General features: G+C 39.7%; 2 protein-coding genes and 2 long non-coding RNA genes across 5 annotated transcripts; 1 reads left to right on the forward strand and 3 right to left on the reverse strand.

Moving 5' to 3' along the window:
* Positions 1 to 1,314: 1,314 nt before the first annotated feature.
* Positions 1,315 to 2,814, reverse strand: LOC133742019 (uncharacterized). Its single transcript, XR_009862323.1, has 3 exons — positions 2,526 to 2,814; positions 2,233 to 2,260; positions 1,315 to 1,657 (listed from the first exon to the last, which is right to left on the reverse strand). It is a non-coding gene; the product is annotated as an uncharacterized LOC133742019 (long non-coding RNA).
* Positions 2,815 to 3,029: 215 nt separating this feature from the next.
* Positions 3,030 to 7,481, forward strand: LOC133744752 (tobamovirus multiplication protein 2B). The gene is made up of 6 exons (XM_062172804.1): positions 3,030 to 3,044; positions 4,595 to 4,819; positions 5,983 to 6,048; positions 6,143 to 6,207; positions 6,812 to 6,902; positions 7,223 to 7,481. The coding sequence occupies exons 1-6, from the start codon at positions 3,030 to 3,032 to the stop codon at positions 7,259 to 7,261; spliced, it is 501 nt and encodes a 166-aa protein (XP_062028788.1). The 3' UTR covers positions 7,262 to 7,481.
* An 864-nt stretch (positions 7,482 to 8,345) lies between these two features.
* Positions 8,346 to 10,800, reverse strand: LOC133707134 (uncharacterized). Of its 2 annotated transcripts, none has more exons than XM_062132672.1 (4): positions 10,504 to 10,800; positions 9,927 to 9,985; positions 9,730 to 9,822; positions 8,346 to 9,613 (listed from the first exon to the last, which is right to left on the reverse strand). In XM_062132672.1, exons 2-4 carry the CDS (start codon positions 9,969 to 9,971, stop codon positions 8,651 to 8,653), a joined length of 1,101 nt encoding a protein of 366 aa, XP_061988656.1. In that variant the 5' UTR covers positions 9,972 to 9,985; positions 10,504 to 10,800; the 3' UTR covers positions 8,346 to 8,650. The 2 variants fall into 2 exon arrangements, with proteins under 2 accessions (XP_061988656.1, XP_061988657.1); XM_062132673.1 differs by having other exon boundaries at positions 9,730 to 9,843.
* Positions 10,801 to 20,299: 9,499 nt separating this feature from the next.
* LOC133707298 (uncharacterized) lies at positions 20,300 to 22,434 on the reverse strand. The gene is made up of 8 exons (XR_009845042.1): positions 22,190 to 22,434; positions 21,722 to 21,854; positions 21,435 to 21,540; positions 21,249 to 21,313; positions 21,095 to 21,133; positions 20,923 to 20,986; positions 20,775 to 20,814; positions 20,300 to 20,639 (listed from the first exon to the last, which is right to left on the reverse strand). It is a non-coding gene; the product is annotated as an uncharacterized LOC133707298 (long non-coding RNA).
* Between the last annotated feature and the right edge of the window lie 1,410 nt (positions 22,435 to 23,844).

The raw sequence follows: 23,844 nt of genomic DNA on the forward strand, positions 1-23,844 counted from the left end.
TTTCTTTTGGGGAACAAATCATACTTCATTAACCGAAAAAGGAATACACAAAAGACCCAACTTTGAGCAAATATTACATACTACAAGTAAGCCTAAACGAAAGACGCCACAGGCTAAAGTCCATACAAGTGGCCATTCAAGAACTTAATTACCCAGCAAATAGAAGGACGCTGCGATAACGTCATTGCCACCGTGATGAAAATTGCACGACACTGGACAATCACCAGTTATCAAGAGATCTTGAGAGGCACCGATGACAAATTCATTCCATATACACATATAACAACAACCTTCAAATCAATTCGGCATTGGAGATCTTCTTTTATGATCGAAAGAACAAAAGAGAAAAAAAAAAGAAAAAGAAACACAATTAGATAAAAGAAATAGCCACCCAAAAATAATTAGAGCTATTTACCATTAAGGTAAAGTCAAATGGTCAAACGACCATGCGCAAAATGGGGGAACTGGAAACCCGTGCGGCTACAAATCTACAATCAAAACATGGAGAGGAACTGAAATTAAACATTAGACATTAAATTTGTAATTAATTATGAGAATGCCACCGCATCTATTTCTTTCCCTTTGTACCTAACTACCAGCTCATTAATGCCAGATTGCCAGCCAGTTGACTATTATTATCAGTATTACGAGTTTATCATTGTTCTACCAAAAAGTACTCACTTGAATCTCTGTATTCTGTTTTAGAACTAACTAGAAACTTACTGAGGGTCAGTAACATATTGAGAGAATTAGTTGTTTCATTTTTCTGGCTGCGCTTCATTTCAACACTAATTTTTTGCCTAAACTGCATTATTAGAAAATACAATGTCCATAATAGATTTAAACTGTGACAGATAGACTACTGCTATTGAGGCAGAACCATGATTATGATATTGCTACTGATGTTCAATAACAATAATAAAACCATAAAATTTCAAAATAACATAAATTTTGTCAAAGTGCAACAAAAAGTATATTGCTACCGACGGTAGTAATAAAATGGATACTGCTACTGATTGTTAGTAGCAATGAGAAACTTTGTCTACTACCAAATACAAATCAAAGGAAGTAAAGAAAAGGACCCAAAAGGAAAAAAAAGAATCCATAAATGAATCTTAAACAAAGTAACCAACGAAAATCAACAAGATGAATTGTGGAGTCTTAAAAGCTTATAAGCAATATTTTTTCTCACTTAAGAGTAAAAGCTAAACTGCTGCTGAGACTCAATATATTTACGATGGCTACTAAGAATCTTTCGACAATGCTACTGCCAGTTAGTAACTGGTATTTTTATTGAATAAGTGCACTTACAAACATGGATAGTCACTCTCACTATGTTCACTAATGTTATTACTGACCGTCAGTATACTTACTAACATTGTTACTGACCGTCAGTATACTTACTAAAAACAATAACAAAAAAAGGAATTTGAATAAGTATAATCAAAGCTCTAATTGTAATTAAAATTAAGCTTCTATAGAAATGACAATATCAAGGTTCCATTTATTATAAAAAGGTAAGTAAACTACTACAAGTTCCTCACAAATTGACTCAAAATAATGAAATTTCAAAATTCAGTTGTCCCACTAGGTCGACCCCAAAAACCATATTGAACAACCTCATCCATGTGTTGGAAACCTCAATAGCAGCCTTGATCTGAATATATAACACAAGAAGAATAATCATGAAGTGAGTACCTCCACAAGACCATATTCACAAATGTTACTGACCTTCAGTAACAAAGGGATTAGCTAATCAATACACCAGAATCTTAAAATTCAACCACAAAATCTAAAAATAAATGCTTCAAACATAACTGCTACACACAAACATTCACCAGTAACAACAATCACACAATTGTTGCTAACATTCAATAACAAATCAAATATCATTACTGATGGTCAATAACAACTCAAACATAGCTACTGAGGTTCAATAACAATTCATATATGGTTACTAAAGTTCAATAGTAAATCAGATATGGCTATTGAGGCTCAATAACAAATCAGATATGCCTATGAGGGTTAATAGCAAACCATACACGCCTATGTGGGTCTAGGTTTTGCTACTAAGGATCAGTAGGAATAAAATAATCCTATTGTAGGTCAGTAGGAACATGTCAATTGCTAATGAGGGTCAGTAGGGATTTAGTAGATAGCTAGAGTTCCTAAGAACTTTACCGTCATTATATGTAATGGTAATAAACTGTGTAATATGAACAAAAAATCTACCTCATCCACTGGATACAAATTAAAATACCTGCAAGAAGAGACTTAATTAACCAATTGCTTCATGAAAACAGAATTGTGAAAACCTAAACACCAACGATTAAGTAAAATCAGATGTATTAAGTATTAACCAGGAAAAAGAACAATCAATTATATATATCAGCTAGCATTTGATTTCACACCATGACCATAATAAAAAGTAAGTTTGAATTAACAAGACAAACCACATGCAAAACAACCCATTGTGAATTTCAATAGAAATGGAATTGAAAAATTCAAAATACAGAAAAACATACCTCAAAGTGTTAGATCTATAATTCAACGTTCATGTATGCATGAAAACTTTAGATTCATCGCCTTGATTGATCTCAATCTCGATCCGAATATCGATACCGATCTAGATCTCTTCTCTCTGGCTTACAAATCAAACTTCATATTTGAGTGAGATTTTCAAATTCATCTCCTTGATTGACCCGATCCAGATCTGTTCTCTCTCTCCACCTCTCTCTATTCTCTCTCTCGAGCTCTCTTTCTCTTTCTCTTTCCCTTTCCCCCTCTCTCTCTTTCTCTCTCTCTCTCCCTCTATCTCATTTGTCTTCCTCATGTGTGTTAAGGGACATTTTCGTCAGTAAAAAATAAAGAATTTGGAAGCGTGTCTACATGAGCTTTATCAGCTCACCGCAAGGAAATAGGTCCCTTGGACTCTGCGCGTGGGAATTATTTGCACGAGATTGTAGTTATCAGTAATTTGCTAAAATAATTAATCCCCCAACAGGATTAGGATAGGCTTCATGCTTTAAATGGATATAAATCTAGTAAAATTGTATATCCCGAAATTTTCCTTCTTTTAATAAAGGGTCGTTGACCTAAAGCACAAAAATTGACAAAAAGTATCCCACTTGCCCCAGCAACAAATTTTTATTCCCACCTACCCTGTTTAAAGCAAAATGACAGTTTTGCCCTTCACTTAATTAATTAATTACATCTGCCTCTATGTCTCTCTCTTCTATCCACGATCTGAATTCTCTCTCTCTCTCTCTCTCTCTCATCGCTCTCCGATCTGCTCTCTCTCTCTCTCTCTCTCATCGCTCCCGGATCTCCAACTTCGGCGAGGTTCGACCTCTCGCCCAGGTTCCCCTGCAACTCGCAGGTGAGCTCGACCGCGTCCAACCGCTGTTGCTCTGACAACGACCGCGTCCAACTGCTGCAACGCCCAGATTCCGTGCAACTCGCCGGTGAGCTTGACGGCGTCCAACCGCCTCGCCGGTGCGGGTCGACTTTTGCCCGGATTCTGCTGCAGCTCGCCCAAGCTCGGCTGGCGCTGACAACGACGACCACATGAAGTCTTCGATGGCCTCCTGGACGCCGCCGGTGCTCGACCCAGGCTGTGGCAGAGGAGAGAGGTGATTGGGTGCCTAGAGCTTTTCTCTGGGTGCCCAAATCAATTTCTAGTTTTTTTTTTTTTTTTTAAGTAACAGGACAGAAGGAACGAAAAAAAAAAGTTTTGAATGTCTATTGCCCTCTAATAGACGTCTATTACCCCTCTATTGGAGGGCAATAGACGGCTATTGGGGGGCAATAGACGTTTTGAATTTATGTAATCTCCTTGTTTTTTTTTCTATAATCAAAGTTTTATTTGTCTAAATTTAGGGAGATTAGTTCTCATTTTGGCAACTGAAAGTCCTATTGGGGGGCAATAGAAGTCTATTGGGGGGCAATACATGGCTGATAGTCGTCTATTGGGGGGCAATACATGGCTGATAGTCATCTATTGGGGGGGCAATACATGGTTGATAGTCGTCTATTGGGGGGCAATAGACTATGGGGGCAATAGATGTCTATTGGGGGGCAATAAAGGTCTATTGCCCCTCTATTAGGGGGCAATAGATGTTTATTGGGGGCAAAAAAAACTTTCCGGTGAGATTTTCAGCAAATTCCGGTGGCCGGTAGCCGGTGACCGGATTCCGGCGGCCGGTGACCGGACTCCGGCGAAGTCTCCCATGGTTTCTCTCTCTTCCATTTTCTCTCTCTCTCTCTAAGTAACAAAGGGGTAAGGGTAAAATGACATTAAAAAAAATTAAAAAACAAAAAAAAAAATCTTAATGGGGTATTAGGGAAGACCTCCTTAGAGTGTTTTGGGTAAGAGAGAATTAAAAAAACTTAATGGAGTAAGTAAGAAAAAAATCTCTAAAAATGGTGTAAATGGACAAAACTCCTTTAATAAAACAATATACCCAAAACACCTCCCTACCTAAAAATCTCTCAAATATTTGTCTCCTTTTTCACTTTTTGTTAGGCAAGAAGTGGGGTTATTTGTCGACCAACATAAAATTCGCGGGAAGAGTACAAATACACTAAACTCTAGGGACTTTTCTGTGATTTAAATCTATGTTATATTTTCTATTTTGGCCAAAAATCCGACACTCGACACAGGTGGAGAAGAATGGCGAGCTCAACCTCCGGTGGAAGAAGCAGCAGCAGCAGCAGCAGAGAGAACACGGCGAAAAACATGGTCTCCGATCAGATTTCTCAGGCCGTACTATCCACTTCCAACCTCCTCCACCTCATGCAGCAGTCCTCGCCTTCCCAGGTATCACCTTCCTACTCTTTATTCCTCTGTCTCAATATGTATGGAAGCTTCAATGGAAAGTCATCAAATTGTCTTCTTTTTTTTAATATCAAACCAATTTGACAACTGGGCTTTCATTGGATTTGGGAATGGTGCATACATTGCAGAGAATGTTTTTCAATACATTTTGAAGATTTAATTTTGAACTGATTTCATATGGCTGGGGTGGTTTAGCTGAAAGATAGTACAAATAATGGAGGAAGAATGTAATGGAAAGATGGGTAGAGAAGGAAAATAGTTAAGGATGTTGAGGGATTGTAAAATCTGATACAAGTGGGCGTATGGAACAATGAAACATTAAAATGCTTTGGTTAGAAGCTAAGGAATGTGTTGTTACTACTTCTGGGGGTACGTATTGGCAGGTGTTTCAAACGGTAATTTCTTTGCTCAAATGAGTGTTGATTCTGTTTTGGTTAGATTGTTGAGGCCGTGAGGAAAGGGGTGTTGAGATAATCGTAATCTGACCTTGAAACCGTGATGATGCAATAAAGACGTTTGGAAGGACGAGGGAGTGGAGATGCCTTGGCTTCCTATTAGGAAGCTGAAGGCTGTAATTTTGGTGGGTAGAGTAAGTCTTCATGAGAATTATTGTTAAAAGATAGAGTCTGTGACAGAGATGGAAATATGTGTCTGGAAGGAGAAGGAATGAGTTTGAGGGGAAACTATTCAAGTCAGTACACATAAGTGTCCCCAACATCACTCTTGTTTCTACTTTTATCCTTGAGAGTACTTCTTGTTGGCAAACCGCAAAAGAGATGGGGTGTCAGATGGATCAAAAGCATCAGTAAGCAACTATGAGGGTTAGGCCGGCCTGGACTCAGAGGAGCCTTGGCGCCGTATGCAGCCTGATAATATAACTCTTCTAAATCTGTATTTTGGAATGTTTACTCTTGTGAAAGTTCTCTTGCTTGCAACTTTTCAGATGTGGAATGTAACTATATGTCTATATCTATATTTATAGTGCAATGTGACTTGCTCATTCCCGCAAGGTAACTGGACAGTAATGTAAAACAGTAAAGAGGTCATGAGTCATCAGTTTGCAGTATGTCTATGTAGTGCCACTTGACTTTGCCTCGTTTGCCTATTTTGCATGGTTACATATTCTGATCTCTTCTCTTCTGCAGGCCCAACTGATAAAGCTTCCAAAGAACCTTTTGCTCAAATCATCTACAATCAAGAATACTGGACATGTATGCTAATTTCTTTTGCCAAGATGATCTTGACTATAACAATCACATGTAGATTTTATTTACCTCTTCCTGTGTTTGTTGCTTTTTCTTGCAGTTATTGGAGCAGATGCCTCGAGTCATTTCATCTCTGGATGCACATATGGAAACTGGGTTGCAAAGGTTGTACTCATGTAGGCTTTCTTTTGCCAAATCTTTTGTCGCATGCTGCTTTATGCTTTGCATAAAGCAACTCTTTGTTCATTGAGGAATTTTAATTAACACTGTTAATGTGTTGCTAAATTCTTTCGCTTAGTATTCCTCTAAGAAATATAAGCTTATATAACTGTGGGATCAAAACATTATAATTTGATTGTTTGACGAATTACCAATACATATATTTCAAACATCCAGCAATCTGACTCAACAAGATGCATGCTTACACATCATGTTTTGCCATTGATCCATGTTCCCAAGCCACTTGGGTATTGCTGCTTATTACGTAGACAGAATAGTGATCGGAATAGTTGATAGGCTTTAAAAGTAAAACCCTGATAACTGGTTTGATAATCATCAAGTGAGGCTAGATTATGTAGTCTTACTGACCATAAATAAATTAATGGCATTCATCGTATTGCATTACTAAGTAGTGCTGATATATATCAGAATGACATTTTGTTTCGATTGAAAATAAATATGCCTCATGTCCATGCACTAGTAATAATCTGCAACTGCAGGATAGCTATCTTTTAGTGCTGTTTTCCTAACATGGTTACAATTTTTGCAGTCTGCCTCATCTGCAAACTGTAATCCAACTACTTGCAAATATGGAAAGCTGCCAACTCAGTTCTCTCTCACAAGCTCATGTCCTTCAAGAGGTTAATAACTCTCTTTCTTGTTGTCATGTGTGTATGTAATAATTGACCCTTTTTTTTTTTGGTATGAAGTATAATAAATTAATTCAAACTAAATAGACCTAAGTGAGTATATACTTAACAATGAGTGTAAGTATACGTTGTGCAAAGTTGAGTCGTGAGCCTATTAATGAAGCAAATTCATGATAGTCAAAATATTACTGCTTTTAGTTGTTCTTGAAAGACCTTAGTGATACTGATGGCTAAGTTTGATCAGTGCATACGAACAGGAGCTCTTTCATTTGCATTACCTTATTCATGCTTCATATTTTTTTCCCTACCAGGAACATGAGGGAGAAAACCAACCTTCAAATGTGGAGTAACAATATGCACTGCGCAGCACTTATTGAAGATTGTATTGACAAGCTAACATAATGCTGGTCAAATGACACCTTCGGAGTTCTTGTTCAGGATAATCAGAGTAAATTATATGTGATCCCAATGTACATAAACACATTATAAGATAATGTCAGTAGATTGAATAAATGAAGTTATTCTTTCTGTTTTTTACAATAATGGAAAGAAACTGTGTTGCTTGACCAATGTGCTGTGATCCCTTGAATGTTCTGAATTTCACATAGACGTTCTCACCAGTTGCACGCTAATATTTGCTGCAAGATTGGGTGCTCATGGATGTCATTAGTCCTTATAAAATATGTATCAGAGTACAGATTGCCAACTTTATGTGTTTGTCTGGGCGAGCTGATTTATACTATCAGAGGGCGATATAATGCAGGGTCTTCCAAAGGGGAACTAGTCTCAGTCGTCCTTTCTATTGATTCAATATCAATTGATGTAGAAAGCGAGTTGAGATTGCGAAAGATAGAACAGATCTCCTTGTGCTTCAGATAGGGACAGGGCTCAAAACTCCCATGAGGTTGGCCTCTATGTGTTCTATTGACATGCTTTTTGTGCTTCTGGTATTTCTTTTGAACTACTTTGAGACACACAGGCTAGAAATACTGTTTTTCTTTGTGGCTTTTACTGAAATAATTCAGTTATTCAAAAAGAAATATCAAAATGTGCCTTTGGTTGTATAGCAATCACGAATCACCTTACTCATATTTGAAAATGTGCCTCTTAGTTTCCATATGATTTGATGAAAGTGTTAGTGCTACTAATCATTTGTTGTACCAAGTCTTTGGTTCACAACTTTGTTTATGATGATCTTTATGCCTACAACGATTTGTATATGTCTATTTCCATGACTTATTTGAGAAAATTGGGGATACACTTTATATAGGATGACCATAGCTAGAAACAAAAAGAGAGCGGTCAAAGTTGCATTGTTGCAGACAACTATGTTCTTAATATCATTAAACTAGCATCCAATGAATGTGAAATGACAATTACTTAACACCTAAATTAGGAAGCATGTAAAACAAATATTAAGGAAACAGAAGTTGCAAAATCTCGTTAGCTAAACACTGATATTTGTGTATGCTTAGAATGAGAGATCTTAATCTAAGTATAATACTTATGGAGATAGGAATTTAAGTTCAACATGTCCATGGACTGACATCAGTAAAAGATTTTATTGTGCTTCAATCAATTAAATTTCCGTAGTCATAGAAAATTCGGTGAACTTAGTAATTATACCCCCTTCCCTAATGTTCATATTCCCTTTTGTTCAGAGTTAAAAAAATAACTGATTATGGGTGTCTGCTCAAATCTGTTTAACATATTTTTACATTAGATACATTTAGTACTCATCACTCATTGATCTGTGGTGGAGGCATTGTAGTATCGAAGGATTTCTTCCTGACCAGAAGGCAGGTGATCTTTGAAGTCTGGCCATGAGAGTTGTCCAGACTACACAGAACAAAGTCAGGCCTGTGGAGCATGAGATTCAAGTGGTCCTCCCCAATGACCAGTGCAGTTGCATCAAGAAGAACATGCCATGAGTTGCGGTGAGCTTCTGAAATCCAATGCAATGAGTGATGAATCCCATTTATAAATGCTGGATAAGAAAAGAGCCCTTTCAGCTTGTGCTTGCTTTTCTTCCTGAAATACTGGCTTAGTTGTGAACCCTTGATCCTCAAATCCAACCAAGACTCTGGTGCCACAATCACTTTGGAATCCTTGTAACCGGCAAAGTCCTTTATGACTTCTTCTTCTTCTTCATCTCCTCCAATAACAGTCATGTAGTAGTTCCCCCTATAGAATGGATAGCTCTCCGCTACCAACACCTTGGCGTCTCTATAGTTTGGGGTGAAGAGAACAAGGTACTCATCATCAGGCAATCCACAGTGCTTCAAGACCTTGTTTCGAGCTTGCACCTCAGGGATTGAGATGAAGCTTCCGGGAAAGGAGGATTTCTTGGTGAGGATGTCAAGCAACCTTGATGTCTCCAACTGAGTCCTGTCCAAGTCAGGAAGATTGCTTCCAGAGAATGGTGATGGGGACTCCCTCAAAGTGGTGCCCCATGGTGACTTTTTCTTATCATCAGGAGTGAGCGGATCAGGAGATTCTTCATTGATGCAAATGCTAGAGTAGTCGAACTTTTCTCCTTCAACAAGACCCGCATAATGTGGGTACTTTGCCAACACATATTGCTGAACATATTCCCTTTCAGCTGGTGTAATGGGGCCTGACCATCTCAGATCTAGGCCATCACCATGGAGTGTTGATATGGCTTCAGCAATAATGTGAGGCGGAATCATGGTATGTACTTTCTGTTGTATTCAAAATTTAACCATTTAAACTCTAGTCAGATCCAGATTTATTTGAGATCAATATCTGAAATTGAATTTGAGAAATTAAACATGCTTTAAAAGGGTTCAAGATTTACCTTGATAACCATACTTCTTGGTCTGCCATCTTCTATTGTTGGTTTGTATATAGAAGCAAAGAGGGATTTTTTGCATTGACCTTCCTTCATAGCCTAATTTTTTTCATATTATCACTAAAATTGTTACACATTTTTCTAAAAGAACTAGAGCTCTTAGATCATAGGAAATGAAGAAGATCTTTATATAAGCAACATACCTCAGACCCTGCTTTCGTAACAATTTCAGCAGTGTTCCTCCCCATGTCAATTCTCACTACTGCTTGATAAAAACAGAAGATTTTCTTAGAGGATTTTGATGTTAGAAGCCAACATATTAAGAACATTGGATCAAAAACACAGTTATATATGTAAAACCCTTCAGGAAAAAACACCAGAAAATCACTGTTGCTGCAGAAGTGGTTTAAAGCAACTAGAAGATCAAGATTGAAAAGCTTAAGGTATTGTTCACTGGGTGCCAAGGAACTAGTGGAAACCTCCAGGAAATGGACAAACAGAAAGAAACTGAAACATATAGAGAATGGTATGAAGACAAGTGTTAATCCCCATGCTCCCAAAATCATGACACATCCCAAAGCAAAGCCAAGTCAAAAACCAGAGTATGATTCTATCCAAACAAGTGAAAGTATGAAAATCTGATTTTCAGTAGTTGTAGTTAATTGAAACCCCACATAAGACATTCAAAAATCAGTAGCTCGTACCTATTTCAAACCTAGATGAAAGAAAAAAAGCCACACTAAACTCAAAAACCCTGATAGTAAACCTCTTCATTCATACCTTTTTCCAAGTTGATTGAAAAGTCCACACTGAGACACGCAAAATGGAGCAATGGAAGTGAAACAAAGGGAGCTGATCAGTCAGAGCAATCTGTTTGGTTGGGGGGATGAGAAAGGTTGGGATGTAAAGGAAAACTTTTTAACCACACCGAGTCTTCTGACCGCAGACAATTCTCTGCTCAACATTCTTCGACATTCTCTTGGCAAAAATATTGTTATATGTAAGACCCAAACAGTTTTTATAAAATTCTAGAACAAAAATTTTCTCTTTTTTTCTTTTTTTCTTTTTCTCAATCTTCTGTAATTGTAAACTATGTTTTCTAAGAGAGAGGGGATATATACACAGATGCCGTTTGGAGATACCTAAGGCAAGAACTTCCATATGGACAAAGTCCTAAAATCCTCTCATTTTTTATTTAAGCAAATTGGGATTAAAATATTTCGGTTGCATTCACTCTTAGTGATGTTGCTTCGATTCATTGGAACAAAAAATGGGCTTGCCGTATACAGACTTATATTTCAGTTTCAAAGGAATTATTATAGTCTCTCCCCTCAATGGCTCTTGTTATAAAATAATAAAGAGTCAGTCTTCTAACAATTTTTTCTCTTTTCTTTTTCCCTCCTTTGGTTGAAGTTTACGGTATGCTCTTTCCGTGAAGCTGTTATTGAAAAGGACTTCTCCAAGTACAGGGACCTTCATTGGCTTGATGAGTCTTTGGGGTTAGAATTTTTCAGCACAAGGGAAGGTCCGGAGTCTTTTAATCCTTTACCTTGTATGGGACTTCCAAGAGAAATTGGACATTGTCGTGTCAAATGGTTTGAAACAGAAAAACAGAAAACGTATGTAGCACGATCAAATGTGTTGAACTATTGTAGTTGTAGTTTAGTTCTGTAATTGAACATCAGAAAATAGATGTGATCGGAGTGTTGAGTCCCACATTAGCGCTATTGTGTGCAAAAGTTTACATTGCTAACATACTTGATCGATTTTAATTTCGATTTCATGTGGGCTCGTTCATCTCTGACAGTATAGTGTTGAGGCCTTAGGAAGGAAGGGAAGGGAAGTTATGGTTGTGACTCATTTTTGTGCACCCATTGGACGAGTCGAGCAGAAAATTTTCCCATCACAGCCAGTCTTACAAACCTTGTAGCTCAGGGTCATTCTGACACAAGTTTGAGGTATTGCACTATTAACATTTCAAACTGAAATACAGAAAAATATAATTGCTATACAATATCATGTATTTTAACTGGAAAATAAAGGGTTATTATCACAAATGGTACCTGAACTATACCTCAATCTTATCGATGGTATCTGAACTTCAATTTTGATCACAACCAGTACCCGAACTTTTCGATTTCATTTTAAATGGTACCTAGAGCCACCTCCGGTCACTATTCCGACTAAAAACGGCATGGGAGGCAATCATAGTGATGATTTTTGATGATTTCAAGGGTTGCAATCATATATAGTGATGATTTTTTGGTAATATACTTGCCTTGAACTTGTTTTTTTTTTTTTTTTTTTTTTAGATTTGGCTTTTTTGGCCGGAATAGTGACCGAAGGTGGCTTTAGGTACCATTTAAAATGAAATCAAAAAGTTCGGGTACTGGTTGTGATCAAAATTGAAGTTCAGGTACCATCGATAAAATAGAAGATAAGTTCAGGTACCATTTGTGATAATAACCCGAAAATAAAACATCAACACTTAAAAAAAGTTCTTATTATAAACTATGAACAATTGACTTTCATTGAGTTGACATGTTCTTATTATATCTCTCTGCAACGGCTGGCTGATGAAATCTCCCCCACTTCAACCACTTCAAATTGATAGATTCGTTCCAACAAACAAATGGAAGCACAAAAAGGGAAAGTCCACTGTAGCTCAACTACCACGATGATGTTGAAGAAAGAAAATGATGCAACTGGAGGGTGTGGCTTAAAAACCATAGGAACTCCAAAGTACAGCCATGGAATTTAAAAGATATTTCCGTTGGAAGACTATTTCTAGTCCCATCTTCTCTAGTGAGATTCTGCTCGCCGGCTAGGGGCTCCGTTTAGGTACACTAGACACTTCCCATATCCCATGCATGGAGACAAGGAAGTTACCAGAGATAATTCAGTTACTAATGAAGAGGAAAAAAGTGTGTAAAATAAGTATAAAATCGTTGGTTAACTTTTAATTCTTTGTTTTGTTAATTATTACAAGCTCTTTTTTTTTAATAATAATATAGATAGATAGATAGATAACGCACTTAATTTATTAAAGTCTATCGAAGTAAAAAGGGTTTGCACACAGTTGGAAAACAAACTCATTTTACTTGGTAATAGTATAGATCAGTAACAAAGAATTAGCTTGATGCAGTGAGATTTGGCTAAAGGCTACATTCAGATACACTGATACAAACGATCGAGCACAATGCAGTGGTGCATTTGGCAAGGGGCTAGCTAGTTTACTATATGGAGCGAGTCAACTACTTCATAAGAAGTTTGAAATTAGGGTAAATCCCGTAATAGTACATGTTTATCATCAATCGACCAATACAAAATTACCAATTAATTTCGCTGTCAAACAAATTGGTGTCCCTCTCCATATTTTCGTTACACACACACACACATATATATATGCCAGATCAGAAGCGGAAGTCCGCACAGACGGAAAAATGCGGACGTCCCTTCTCCGGCCTCGATCAGGCGGCGTTTCAGGCGCTGCGGTTGCCGAACGAACCCTCTGGACATCCCGGATGGCGTCACCATCAAGGTGAAGGCTCAGCTGATCGGAATCGAAGGCGTGCGCGACGAGCTAGCCTGAAACCATGGAAGCCCATCGAGGTCAACTTCGAACTCTTCATAGACGACTCTAGCGGCAAGCAGAGGCTCGACATCGAGGCCTGGTTCGGCACTGGCAACCGCAGCGCCGCCATCACCTCCTGATCGAGGCCGGAGGAGGGATGTCCACACTTTTCCGTCTGTGCGGACATCCTCTTCTGAACGGCTCCATATATATATATATATATATTGGGGGGGGGGGGGAATTTAGGTACCTGCCAACTTATGAACTCATAGGTGCTAATGTTGAGGGAATCTCTTTCTTTCTGGTATGATTTGATCGATTACAGTTCAAGTATCGGGATTTACTCTTGGTATGTATATATTAGTACGTTAATGCACTGGAGAATTTTCCTTTTGATTAGGTTAATGAAGCTAAACTTCAAATGAAAATGACTAGCAATTCGAGGATAAGAAGAGTTTGTTGAAGTCTTCACAACTTTTGTCTAATTTCTCAAGTACGTTAGGTGTTATTAACCATCGGCTTCATCACCAAATCATTAATAAAAAATGATGGAGTACCTTAATGATGTTGATCAAACTTGGATTGAATAGTACATCATTGTAATAACAATGTACTTGTAAATCCTCCTCCTTCTTCTTTATAATTTTAATGTAATTGAGTAGTAAGCTGTGATCTTTATCATATAACCTAACTTGGAGTTTAGCTTTTAGCTTGGGTGATAAAACACTTATCCTCCATTGCCAATCACAAAAGGAGGAAGCATCTTATTGTATTATTCAAGTTTCTTAATTGTAGAAAACTTTGAAGAAATAACAATACAATCGACCAATTATAAAAAAAGTACAAAAATTTGTATGGAAGTTCATTAGAAATTTGTCATATTGGAATATTAAATACAAATGCACACATCAAACCAAGCACAAGAAATTGAAAACCTCCCAATGGAAAGAGAATTTTCTATTGACGGTAAATCTTATTTGTTATAATATAGGAAGAGTGATAAAATTGGATCAATCATGATGAGGCAACAGGTTGTTACCTCTTATCTTTTTAACTAAAAAATAGTTTCCAGAATCCAGCAACACCAGCATATAAGAACATTTTCTATTGACGGTAAATCTTATTTGTCATAATATAGGAAGAGTGATAAAATTGGATCAATCATGATGAGGCAACAGGTTGTTACCTCTTATCTTTTTAACTAAAAAATAGTTTCCAGAATCCAGCAACACCAGCATATAAGAACAGCTGGTTCAAGTGAGATCCTCACAGTTGGCTCTTGTTCTATATTAGCCTGTATGAGTTGTTCGTTCTAAAATTTAGTGATATGTTTTGGAAAACTCAAGATTCAATTAGTTTATTATGAAATACAATGAGAATCATTGGATTACCGATCCACCGATTAAAGATTAATTCAACCAAAAACTCAAGCAAATACTTACTTGAGTGAAGTAATCATGCAAAGTTAATTGCAAACATCAATGGAGTTCAACATGTATGATTTTCTTTTTCCTATCAGGACAAACTCAGTGCATAGTTAGTCATCATCAATATAAAGTCAATAACATAGCCGATCTTACATAGGGCTAGTTTGATACTACTGTTTATAAGATAAGTTGGCTTATATATGTTGTGATATGAGAATGAATAGTTGTTAAGTAAAACAGCTAAGTGTTTGGTTAACTAATTATAGTGGCGAGAGCGTGCCCTCTCAAAACCCTAGCGCCGAGAGCGAGAGCGAGAGCGTGCCCTCTCCAAACCCTAGCGCCGCCTCTTGTAGGCTGCTTCCAGGGAGGTCTTCGGCACCTCCAGTCCCAGGTTTCTCTCAACGCTTATGCCTTGCAGCGGATCGGTTCCATTCTCGGTGTAAGGAATGGTGGGTTGCGGTAGTGGCGATCCTCTTCATTCTCGGGTCGAGACGTAAACGTCTTCGGGATCATAGTCTGAGGAGGAGATATGGGATCTGGTATGGACCGGGGCACCATTCCTTTAGGGTTTGGCAGGTCGTTGATGGCGGGTCAAGGTTGCTGGTGGCAGCGCTGCAGTGCGGTGGCTGAGTCCTGCTTCGGCGGGTAGCGCAGCGGCTGATGCCGAAGCCGCTAGTGTGGTCCACGGGGGTGGGCTGGTTGCATGTGGCGCGCGGGATTGCTTGCTTTCTGGGTTGATTTGCTGGTAGCGCTGGCTTGGCTGTTCGGAGTTGCTTTTTTGGCTGCTCGGAATCTCGGGTCTGGCGGTTTGGAGGTAGCTAGTATGGTGGCTACACTGGGTATGGATGACGTATGCATTCGGCGACGGTCGACGACTGCAACGGGTTCCTGGGCTGCTGGGCCCAACTCAGCCCATATGTTGGGTTCAGATTCTCCTTTGGGTTGGATTTGGGATCCAGGAGACAGTGTGGTTGAATTTCTGCTCAATTGTCAAGAGGCTTGCCCTAAAGCTAAGGGCAAAAGGAAACTCTAACTTTCCCGTTTTTCTGTGCCTAGTATTTGCTTTCTAGAGTCTAGTGCTATGTAAGTTAGCTTCTCTAATTGTACACCAATTGAGGTCTCTAGGCGATTGAGGTTGCTATAACAAGAAGCTTAGATAGTTTTGGGTTTTGAGCATTTAGCTAGGCACTTTAATAAGTGAGCGCATTTGTCTGCAGTGAGGGTCACTTGTCATTTGCTTAGCAGCTTGTGCCATCTAGAACTGTTGGTATGAGACAGCTTGTGATGTATGTGCCTTCTGGCCATGGATAAGTTAATGAAGTTATCTATTTCTAAAAAAAAAACTAATTATAGTGGCAAAGTGTTTTACCTAACTTGAAACTAAAAGAATTACAATAAAAATAAGCTGCTTCCATAAGAGCTATGGCTTAAAAAAAAAAATGTTGTTTTCAGTTTTACCAAACACATTGGTTGCTTATGTTGTAGTAAAAATGGAATTGCAGAGAGAATTGTGTCATATCATTGATAATAGGAGCCCTTTATATAGGGAATTACATAGTACATAAAAGGTAATAGAATCCGAACATAATTAGGAAACCTAGAACCTTCTCCTATTACAACTCTAGGACTAAACCCTAGTTTGAAGAGGCACACATGATGTCGACTTCCTTCAACACTCCCCCTTGTGCCGTTCAAACTTGGTGATGACGCTTTGATCGTTGCCTCACTAAAAACCTTGCCAGGTAACAAAAACCCTGTGGGACAAAAATAACCCTGGTCGAAGGACAAAAAGAGCACAACAAGTCCTTCACTCTTCGAGATCTAACATGTAGACATCATACCTCCCCCTGATTGCTACAATCATGGGAGTTCGGATAACTTTCTTAATCCGATGCTCTTCACATGTTTCTCGAAGGTGGATTTTGGTAACGACTTAGTAAATAAGTCCGCTACATTATCCTCTGATCAGATTTGATTCACTTCAATATTTAGGAGTGCTTGTTGTTGCTGATTGTAAAAGAACTTAGGTGATATATGCTTGGTGTTGTCGCCCTTGATGAAACCTAATTTCATTTGCTCAATACAAGCTGCATTATCTTCATAAATGCATGTAGGTTCATCTGTAGTAGACTTCAAACCACAAGTTCCTCGAATGTGTCTAATTACAGACTTTAGCCATATGCATTCTCGCACGGCTTCATATATGTAGAGCGATAATCTCTGCATGATTTGAGGAAGTAGCAACGAGGGTCTTCTTTGTAGACCTCCAAGATATCGCAGTGCTTCCCATGGTAAAGACATAACCCGTTTGGGAGCGACCTTTGTGAGGGTCAGAGAGATACCCTACATCAGCAAAATCCATCAAAACATCATCATCGTTTTGATGTAAGGGAGGAGGATGGGTGACCGGCGGCTTTGCCGATCACTGCGTCTTGGACGGTGCCACTTGGGCTAATGAGATCCGTTCTCATTCTTCCGTCATTCTTTTCTCTCTGCAGGGATAGAACAAGCCCATATCTATCTTACATTTTAAGTAACGAAAGATTGTCTTTATACCAGTCCAATGGCGTTGCGTTGGCGCAGGGCTACATCTAGCCAACAAGTTCATAACAAATGAGGTGTCCGGTCTTGTATTGTGTTAAGTACAATAATGCGCCTATTGCACTTAGGTAAGACACTTCTGCCAATTAACATGTCTTCGTCATCATCCCTGGGACGAAACGTATCCCTCTTAGGGTCAAGACTACAGATGACCATGGGAGTGCATCTTTGACTTTATCAAAATGCAAAGCATTTATTGACATGGTATACAAGTTCTAAATCTAGACAAAAACGTGTTCTCCCAAGGTCCTTCATCTCAAACTCGGATTTCAGGTGTTCAGCGGTTTCCCTTAACTCTCAAGGGTTCCAATTATGTTTATCAACATAAACCGTGACAATTGCAAATCCAGAACTTGTCTTGAAAACGCAGGGGCATAGTTCATCATATCACTTCCCAATCAAGTAGTCACTTTAGTGAGCGTTTCACCCTCATTGCAAACGCGCTCTGTGGTCAAGAGCTACTTGATTTGGGTAAATGAAGTACACAAGACCTTTCATTATATTCCGTATCTAGATCCCCATAGAGATACGTAATGACCACATTCGTAAGCTGCATGTTCAGTTATTCAGAAACTACCAAACTGACAAGGTAGTGGAGTGCAATGACATCCATTATGAGAGAATATGTCTTCTCGTAGTCGATTCCAGGGCGTTTTGTGAGAAGCCTTGCGCCATAACGCGAGATTATCATCTCTTTTTCTCATCACGCTATCTAACGAAGACCTATTAATGTCAATAGGTTTTATGTTAGGAGGTGTTGGCATCTCAGGCCCGAAATCCTTCCTCTTCGTTAGTGAATCCAATTTAACCTGGATCGCATCTTTCCATTTAGGCCAATTTTCTCTACGTTGGCATTCTTCAACGGAGTAAGGTTCGATGTCATTGGTCTCAATAATTCCACGTCTTCATGTACACTAGTGTAATTCGTAGAGATCTCTATATTCTCAGGAATTGGTTCTAACATTAAGGCGTCCCCCAACGATGTCTCTTGGACATAACCACAATCCAGAATATTCTCATGAGACGGATTTTGAGTATCAATAATCAATGGATCAAGTTGTACCAAACTCGCTCTCTTCCTAGGGCGAGAATCCATCGAACCAATGGGTCTCCTACGCTCTCTAGCGGAACCCATGGCCTATGACGCCATTATGCCACCTTGTGGCGTCACCATACCACTATCCATGGTAGTGGTGCCGTACCTATCTCCTCTAGGTGGCACCATGTCCTCCTGTGGGGACATCAATCCTTGCATACATGTTTGCAGCAGGTATATGTGATCTCGTCACTTTTAGGGGATCAAGATGAGACATAGTGGGGATAGACCACGACAATTCCTGTCGTTCCTGTTGAACATTGACGTTCTAATCTCTCCCTAACGACAGGAAGACTGTCTCATCAAAGTGACAATTCGCAAATCCAGCGAAAAAGAGATCGCCTGTCAAGGGTTCTACATAGCGGACTTATAGTTTGAGACTTATGTCCAACACAAATATATATGCATTCGTTGCAATGACTCATGTTGATGCGCTGTGGCGGCGCAATTGGCACATAAACCGCACACTCAAATATGCATAAGTACAAGATATTAGACTAGAACCCAGTCACTAGCTGTAACACAAATAAAAGTTGAGTGGCTGCTATGAGTCATAGATGAATTAGCATAGCTGCATGCGATATTGCATAACCCAAGCGGAAATATTGGTGCGCATTACCAATGTCTGGGCTACCATCGTAGCCATTTAATGGTGGCTTTTCCGCGAGACCAATTGGGTGTGTACATGGGAATATGATACTTGATATCAATACCCAATGATATGCAATAGTCATCGAAAATTTTCGATGTAAACTCTCTAGCATTTTAAAGTCGAATTGACTTAACGGGATGATCCGGGTAGTGAGCCTGTAGCCATATGATTTGGGCTAGGAGTTCATCTTAAGCAGCATTACGAGTGGATGATAGCGCGACATGTGACCAGCGTGTCCGCATATCAACCAATAACATAAAACATCTAAGCAGTCCGCAAGTTGGTTGAGTCGATCCATAGAATCCCCTTGGATTCTTTGTAAGAATGAAATTATTTCTTTAGTGTCCTTTGCATAGGATGGTCGTGATCCTTAAAAAAACAGGCTTTATAGAACGAAATATTGGCCTTATAATCAACCAATGAAGGTTTTGGTTGAGCCACAATGTCACAATTTACTTTGAGAAGTAGAGAGGGGAGCCAAGTCTCCATACATGGCGTCAAAGCCATGATTTTTCCGCAGGGGGATCACGGCGCCAGCGTTGGCCGGCCGGTGGTGCATGGCGGCGGCGCTCCAAGGCGCAGCGGCGGTGCAATGCTCTCTTTGAATCGACTTTTGATTCTTACTTCTCTTCGTTCTAAAGAAGAGATGTCCGTGTGAAGTATTTAGTATCATGGATCATCATATCATGATCTGGGGGTCCCAAACGGTCGTGCCAAAGCCTATATGTGTTAGAATCCCATAAGTCATCTCTCATGACATGGTTGGATTCAATAACTCGAATAGTGGTTGCATACAACCCACTAGAGCGACACATAAGTTTCTCTAATACTTGTTTATGTTCGTAGTCACACTACAAAAAAGAATTCGATTGGCCACGGCGCAAGGCCGTTGCCAAAAGCCAAATTGCCGTCGCAAAAGACCAACGGTGACGGCTAGGCGACGGCAAAATTACCGATGTCGTTGGTGGCGTCGCCATTGCTATTTGCGACGGCAATTACACCGTCGCATGAATTTTGGCCACGGTATTTAGGCCGTCGCAAGGAAACTTTGCGGTAGCCAAAGGTCATTCGCGACGGGAACATTGCCGTCGCAAGGTGCGAATTATTAATAAAAAAAAAATCTGGCATGCAAATTGCATGCAATATTTTAAATTTTTATTTGGGAAAAAAAGAAATAAATACATTAGATTAATTTTCAATATCAATTTAATACATATTCACCAATATTCAAATACACGAAATTCACAAAATTAGTCCGCCTAACTATTACAGCCTAGAAGTCATAATCTGGCATTGGACTGTGACTGCTATTGAAGCTGTATATGTGATTACATGTACAAGATCACCACTCTTGTGAAAAAATGTTCACTATGCACAAAGGGTTCAGCTCACAAACTCACCTTTCTACTTCAGAAAGAATGGAGTCATATGGCCTGAAACCTGCATTCGCCAGGTGATCCTACACCTCATGCCTACTTTGGAAGTATCTACAAATAACTTTGCCTTGTCGATCTCCACAATCAGATGTGCATACATAACAGGTGAATGTGGAACGTCACTTCCTCACTGCAAAACAAACGACACATGTCATCAGAAAACCGAAAGTTCTGTCATCAGAAACTGTCGATGAAGCCAATTGATTCATTGGATTGAAAAGCACTATGAACATAAAACAACTTCTTAAAAGCACATGTATTGAACCTTTATCTTAGTCGCACTCTCTCCTCCGAGTTCAAAATCTCTGAGACATCAAACAATCAGAAATGATATCAAGCTGCGTGAAAGACTTAAAACAATCCCAACATGTAAAAATAGAAATTATAGGGAAGCGCAAGAAACAACAACTTACAGCTTCAAGCACTCAAACTTGAAAGGGGTGTAGTATACCTGCTCGTCTTGTTTTGGATGTCAACCTGTGAAACCTTAGATTTAGAAATAAAAAGAGCCATAGGCAACTGATTGGCTGATAAAAAGGCACTACAGAAATAGAAAGGTATCACAGACATGCATGTATTTTCTACCTTTTTATTTGCAGAACTCTCTTTTTTTGGTTCAAAAGTCTGCGATCTGGAGCACAAACATAAAACAATCATAAATCATGTATAAAGTTGCAAAGAAGGTAATATAGAACCCCCAACATACAGCAATTGAAACTGTAGGGAAGAAACAACTTACGGCGTGGAGCACTCAACCCTGCAAGAGCTGATTTTTATCCCTCTTAGTTCTTTTCGGCCATTCTCCTGTGAAACCCAATTTGGTGATGAGAAGCTATAAGTCAGAGACTTGCACAGTTAATTCTTTTGATTGTAGGGCAGTATCAAAACATTAAAAGGATTCAACATAAGGCAAATGTATATCTACCTTTCTGTTTGTCAAAGTCAAGGACACTAAAATCTCCTAGGGTGTTGCAAATTCAGGTACCAATCTTGAGGCAGAAGCTTAAACCCTAAACCATAAACCCAATCAACTAATCTTACAAGTTTAGTAAATGAGAAAGATACAAACACTATTTTTTTATCTAGGCTCGATTCAACAAGTAATTGCATGAACAGAAACACACACACAGGGAGAGAGAGAGAGAGAGATTCACCACTTTGAGATAAGAAAAACCTGAAAAATATCTAGAAGGGAAAATAAATGTCACCAACCTGAACCGGAGAGGAGCTCTGGAACCGAAATCAAAGAGATGAGAGATGCGGCAGCAAATTAGGTTTTCTATGGTCGAAGCAAGCAAATTGGGTTGTCAAGAACTCGATCGCTTCTACAGCATAAATTCAGTGCCTAATCCAACAAAGCATATTCAATACTGGTACCTTTCAAAGATTATAACTTTCAATACCAAATTTAAATCCATATAATGAAAGCAATAACTAATAGTCTTCATGATAGATAATCAATATCATTCACCACTAAAAGCACATCAAAGATCTTCGTAAGAACAACACACCTTTATTCTTTGGTAGACGTAAGCAAACTGTTATAATAACACTAAATAAAAAGCCCAGAAATGGAAAACAATATGAAGCAGCTAAAAAGAACCTAAAAAAATCCAACAAAACTTGAATAAAATTAGGTAAAAGATACGAAGGCTCGATACAGATGTAATCAGATCTCACCTTTTCCTTTCTTCTTCCCTCGATCTTTTGCTGGGTTTACATAGGAAGTTAATAGAAGGAAATGGAGATATGATGGTCAAACTAGAAGGAAATGGAGAGTACTATAGTATATGCTCTACGTACAGAACATAGAAGCAGTATAAGCCCAAGTTACATAATATCAGCTGGCATTATGAACATTAAGCTTCACCTTGTAGGAACCGGTAAACAAGAATTTGTACCATATTTGAAGCCGCATCCCCCATTTTCTTTTTTTGAATAAGGGGTTTGGAACCCAGCCTAGCTGGGAGGCTCAGCCCCACGCCCGGTTCCATTTATTATATTAATAGTAGTAAAATGCCCCTATTTTTGTCCCTTCCCTCTCGCTTTTCTCTCTAGCGTGGTGGGTTAGGGTTTCCTTTGTGCACATCTGTGCCAAAGGTGACTGTTGTTTTCTACGTTGATTCGAGTTACAACTTATGTTCTTTCTGTTCGATTGGTTCTGCAAGTGGCTCGTGTGGGTTAGTTCTCTACTGGTAAGAATGGAGGATGAGTTGGGAGATCTGGTACGTAGGCTAGATCTGTCAGAAGAGGAGGCACAAGTGATTGTTCTACCGGAGGATTCGTCGAGTTGGAAACCCAGGAAGTTCCTTCTGTGTACACACATGTACATTTGCAAGCATAATTAGCTATAATGGGCCACGCTCATTCGACCGCCAAAGGTACTAATTCCAACCAAAGGAATGACATGCAAACACACCGCCAGGCGGGCTACAACCTCGGCGGCGGATCACCCCCAGATCACCGCCAACGCGCCGCCACGCGCCGCGCCAAGGTAGCATCAGAAGCTCCCAGAGCTGGGGACTGAAGCACATCAGTCCCACATCGAAAACAAAGAGAAGATCAACCTCTTCCTCACCTATAAAAGGTTCTCTCCTCTCTCCTCATTAATTACGCATTCAATACTTACCTACTGTTACTTTGTCAACATAAATACATTGACTAACTTAGGCATCGGAGAGTTGAAGACCGCCCAACGCGGTCTCCCTCTGACGCCCCTTTGTATTTTACTTGACAGGTAGCGGAGGCTTTGAGAACGTCACAAGTATCGATCCGCCCTCCGGATCAGCGTTAACAAAGGTTCAGCTACCGCCGAACTTTTAGACATTAACATTGGCGCCGTCTGTGGGAATCCTTGAACAAAAGGTCATCCCACTACATCCACCATGACTAACGGTAGCGGAGGGAACGCTGAGGAGCGGGCGGACCAGTCCACCATCCCCCAACCCTCCGATCCAACGATAGGCGTTAACCGCGCACTATTTACAACACCGGCCAACCCCGGCGGCGAGGCAAACCCAAGCAGCAGCCGCCCGCCGGGCCAGGATCTCGTCGCTATGTACGAGATAACACTGGCGGATCTTCATAGGGCAAACAGAGAGCGTGAGGCGGAGCGTAAGGAGAAGGCTGAGGCCCAGGGACAGGTGGCTACGCTCTTGGCACGTTTTGAAGAGCTAAAGAGGACCCTGGAGCCTACCGCCCGCCCAGCACTGAGCGAGCAGTCACGCAGCACCAGACGTAGTCGACCCGGCACTGGCACATTGGCACCGCCAGCGATGCAACCGCCCAGATATTGGAAAGGATGCACCAACTTGAGCAAAGGCTGATCCGGGCGG

The sequence above is a fragment of the Rosa rugosa genome, chromosome 4 (genome assembly GCF_958449725.1).
Source record: "Rosa rugosa chromosome 4, drRosRugo1.1, whole genome shotgun sequence".
Lineage (NCBI taxonomy): Eukaryota > Viridiplantae > Streptophyta > Magnoliopsida > Rosales > Rosaceae > Rosa > Rosa rugosa.

Bases quoted from the DNA above. Each gene is read 5' to 3' on its own strand.
- LOC133744752 (XM_062172804.1), top strand. The intron at 4,820-5,982 runs GTATCACCTTCC...TCTCTTCTGCAG, and splicing joins AGCAGTCCTCGCCTTCCCAG to GCCCAACTGATAAAGCTTCC. The intron at 6,903-7,222 runs GTTAATAACTCT...TTTCCCTACCAG, and splicing joins AAGCTCATGTCCTTCAAGAG to GAACATGAGGGAGAAAACCA.
- LOC133707134 (XM_062132672.1), bottom strand. From the start codon at position 9,971: ATGGGGAGGAACACTGCTGAAATTGTTACGAAAGCAGGGTCTGAG. The intron at 9,823-9,926 runs GTATGTTGCTTA...GAAAAAAATTAG, and splicing joins TTACGAAAGCAGGGTCTGAG to GCTATGAAGGAAGGTCAATG. The intron at 9,614-9,729 runs GTAAATCTTGAA...TGAATACAACAG, and splicing joins CAAGAAGTATGGTTATCAAG to AAAGTACATACCATGATTCC.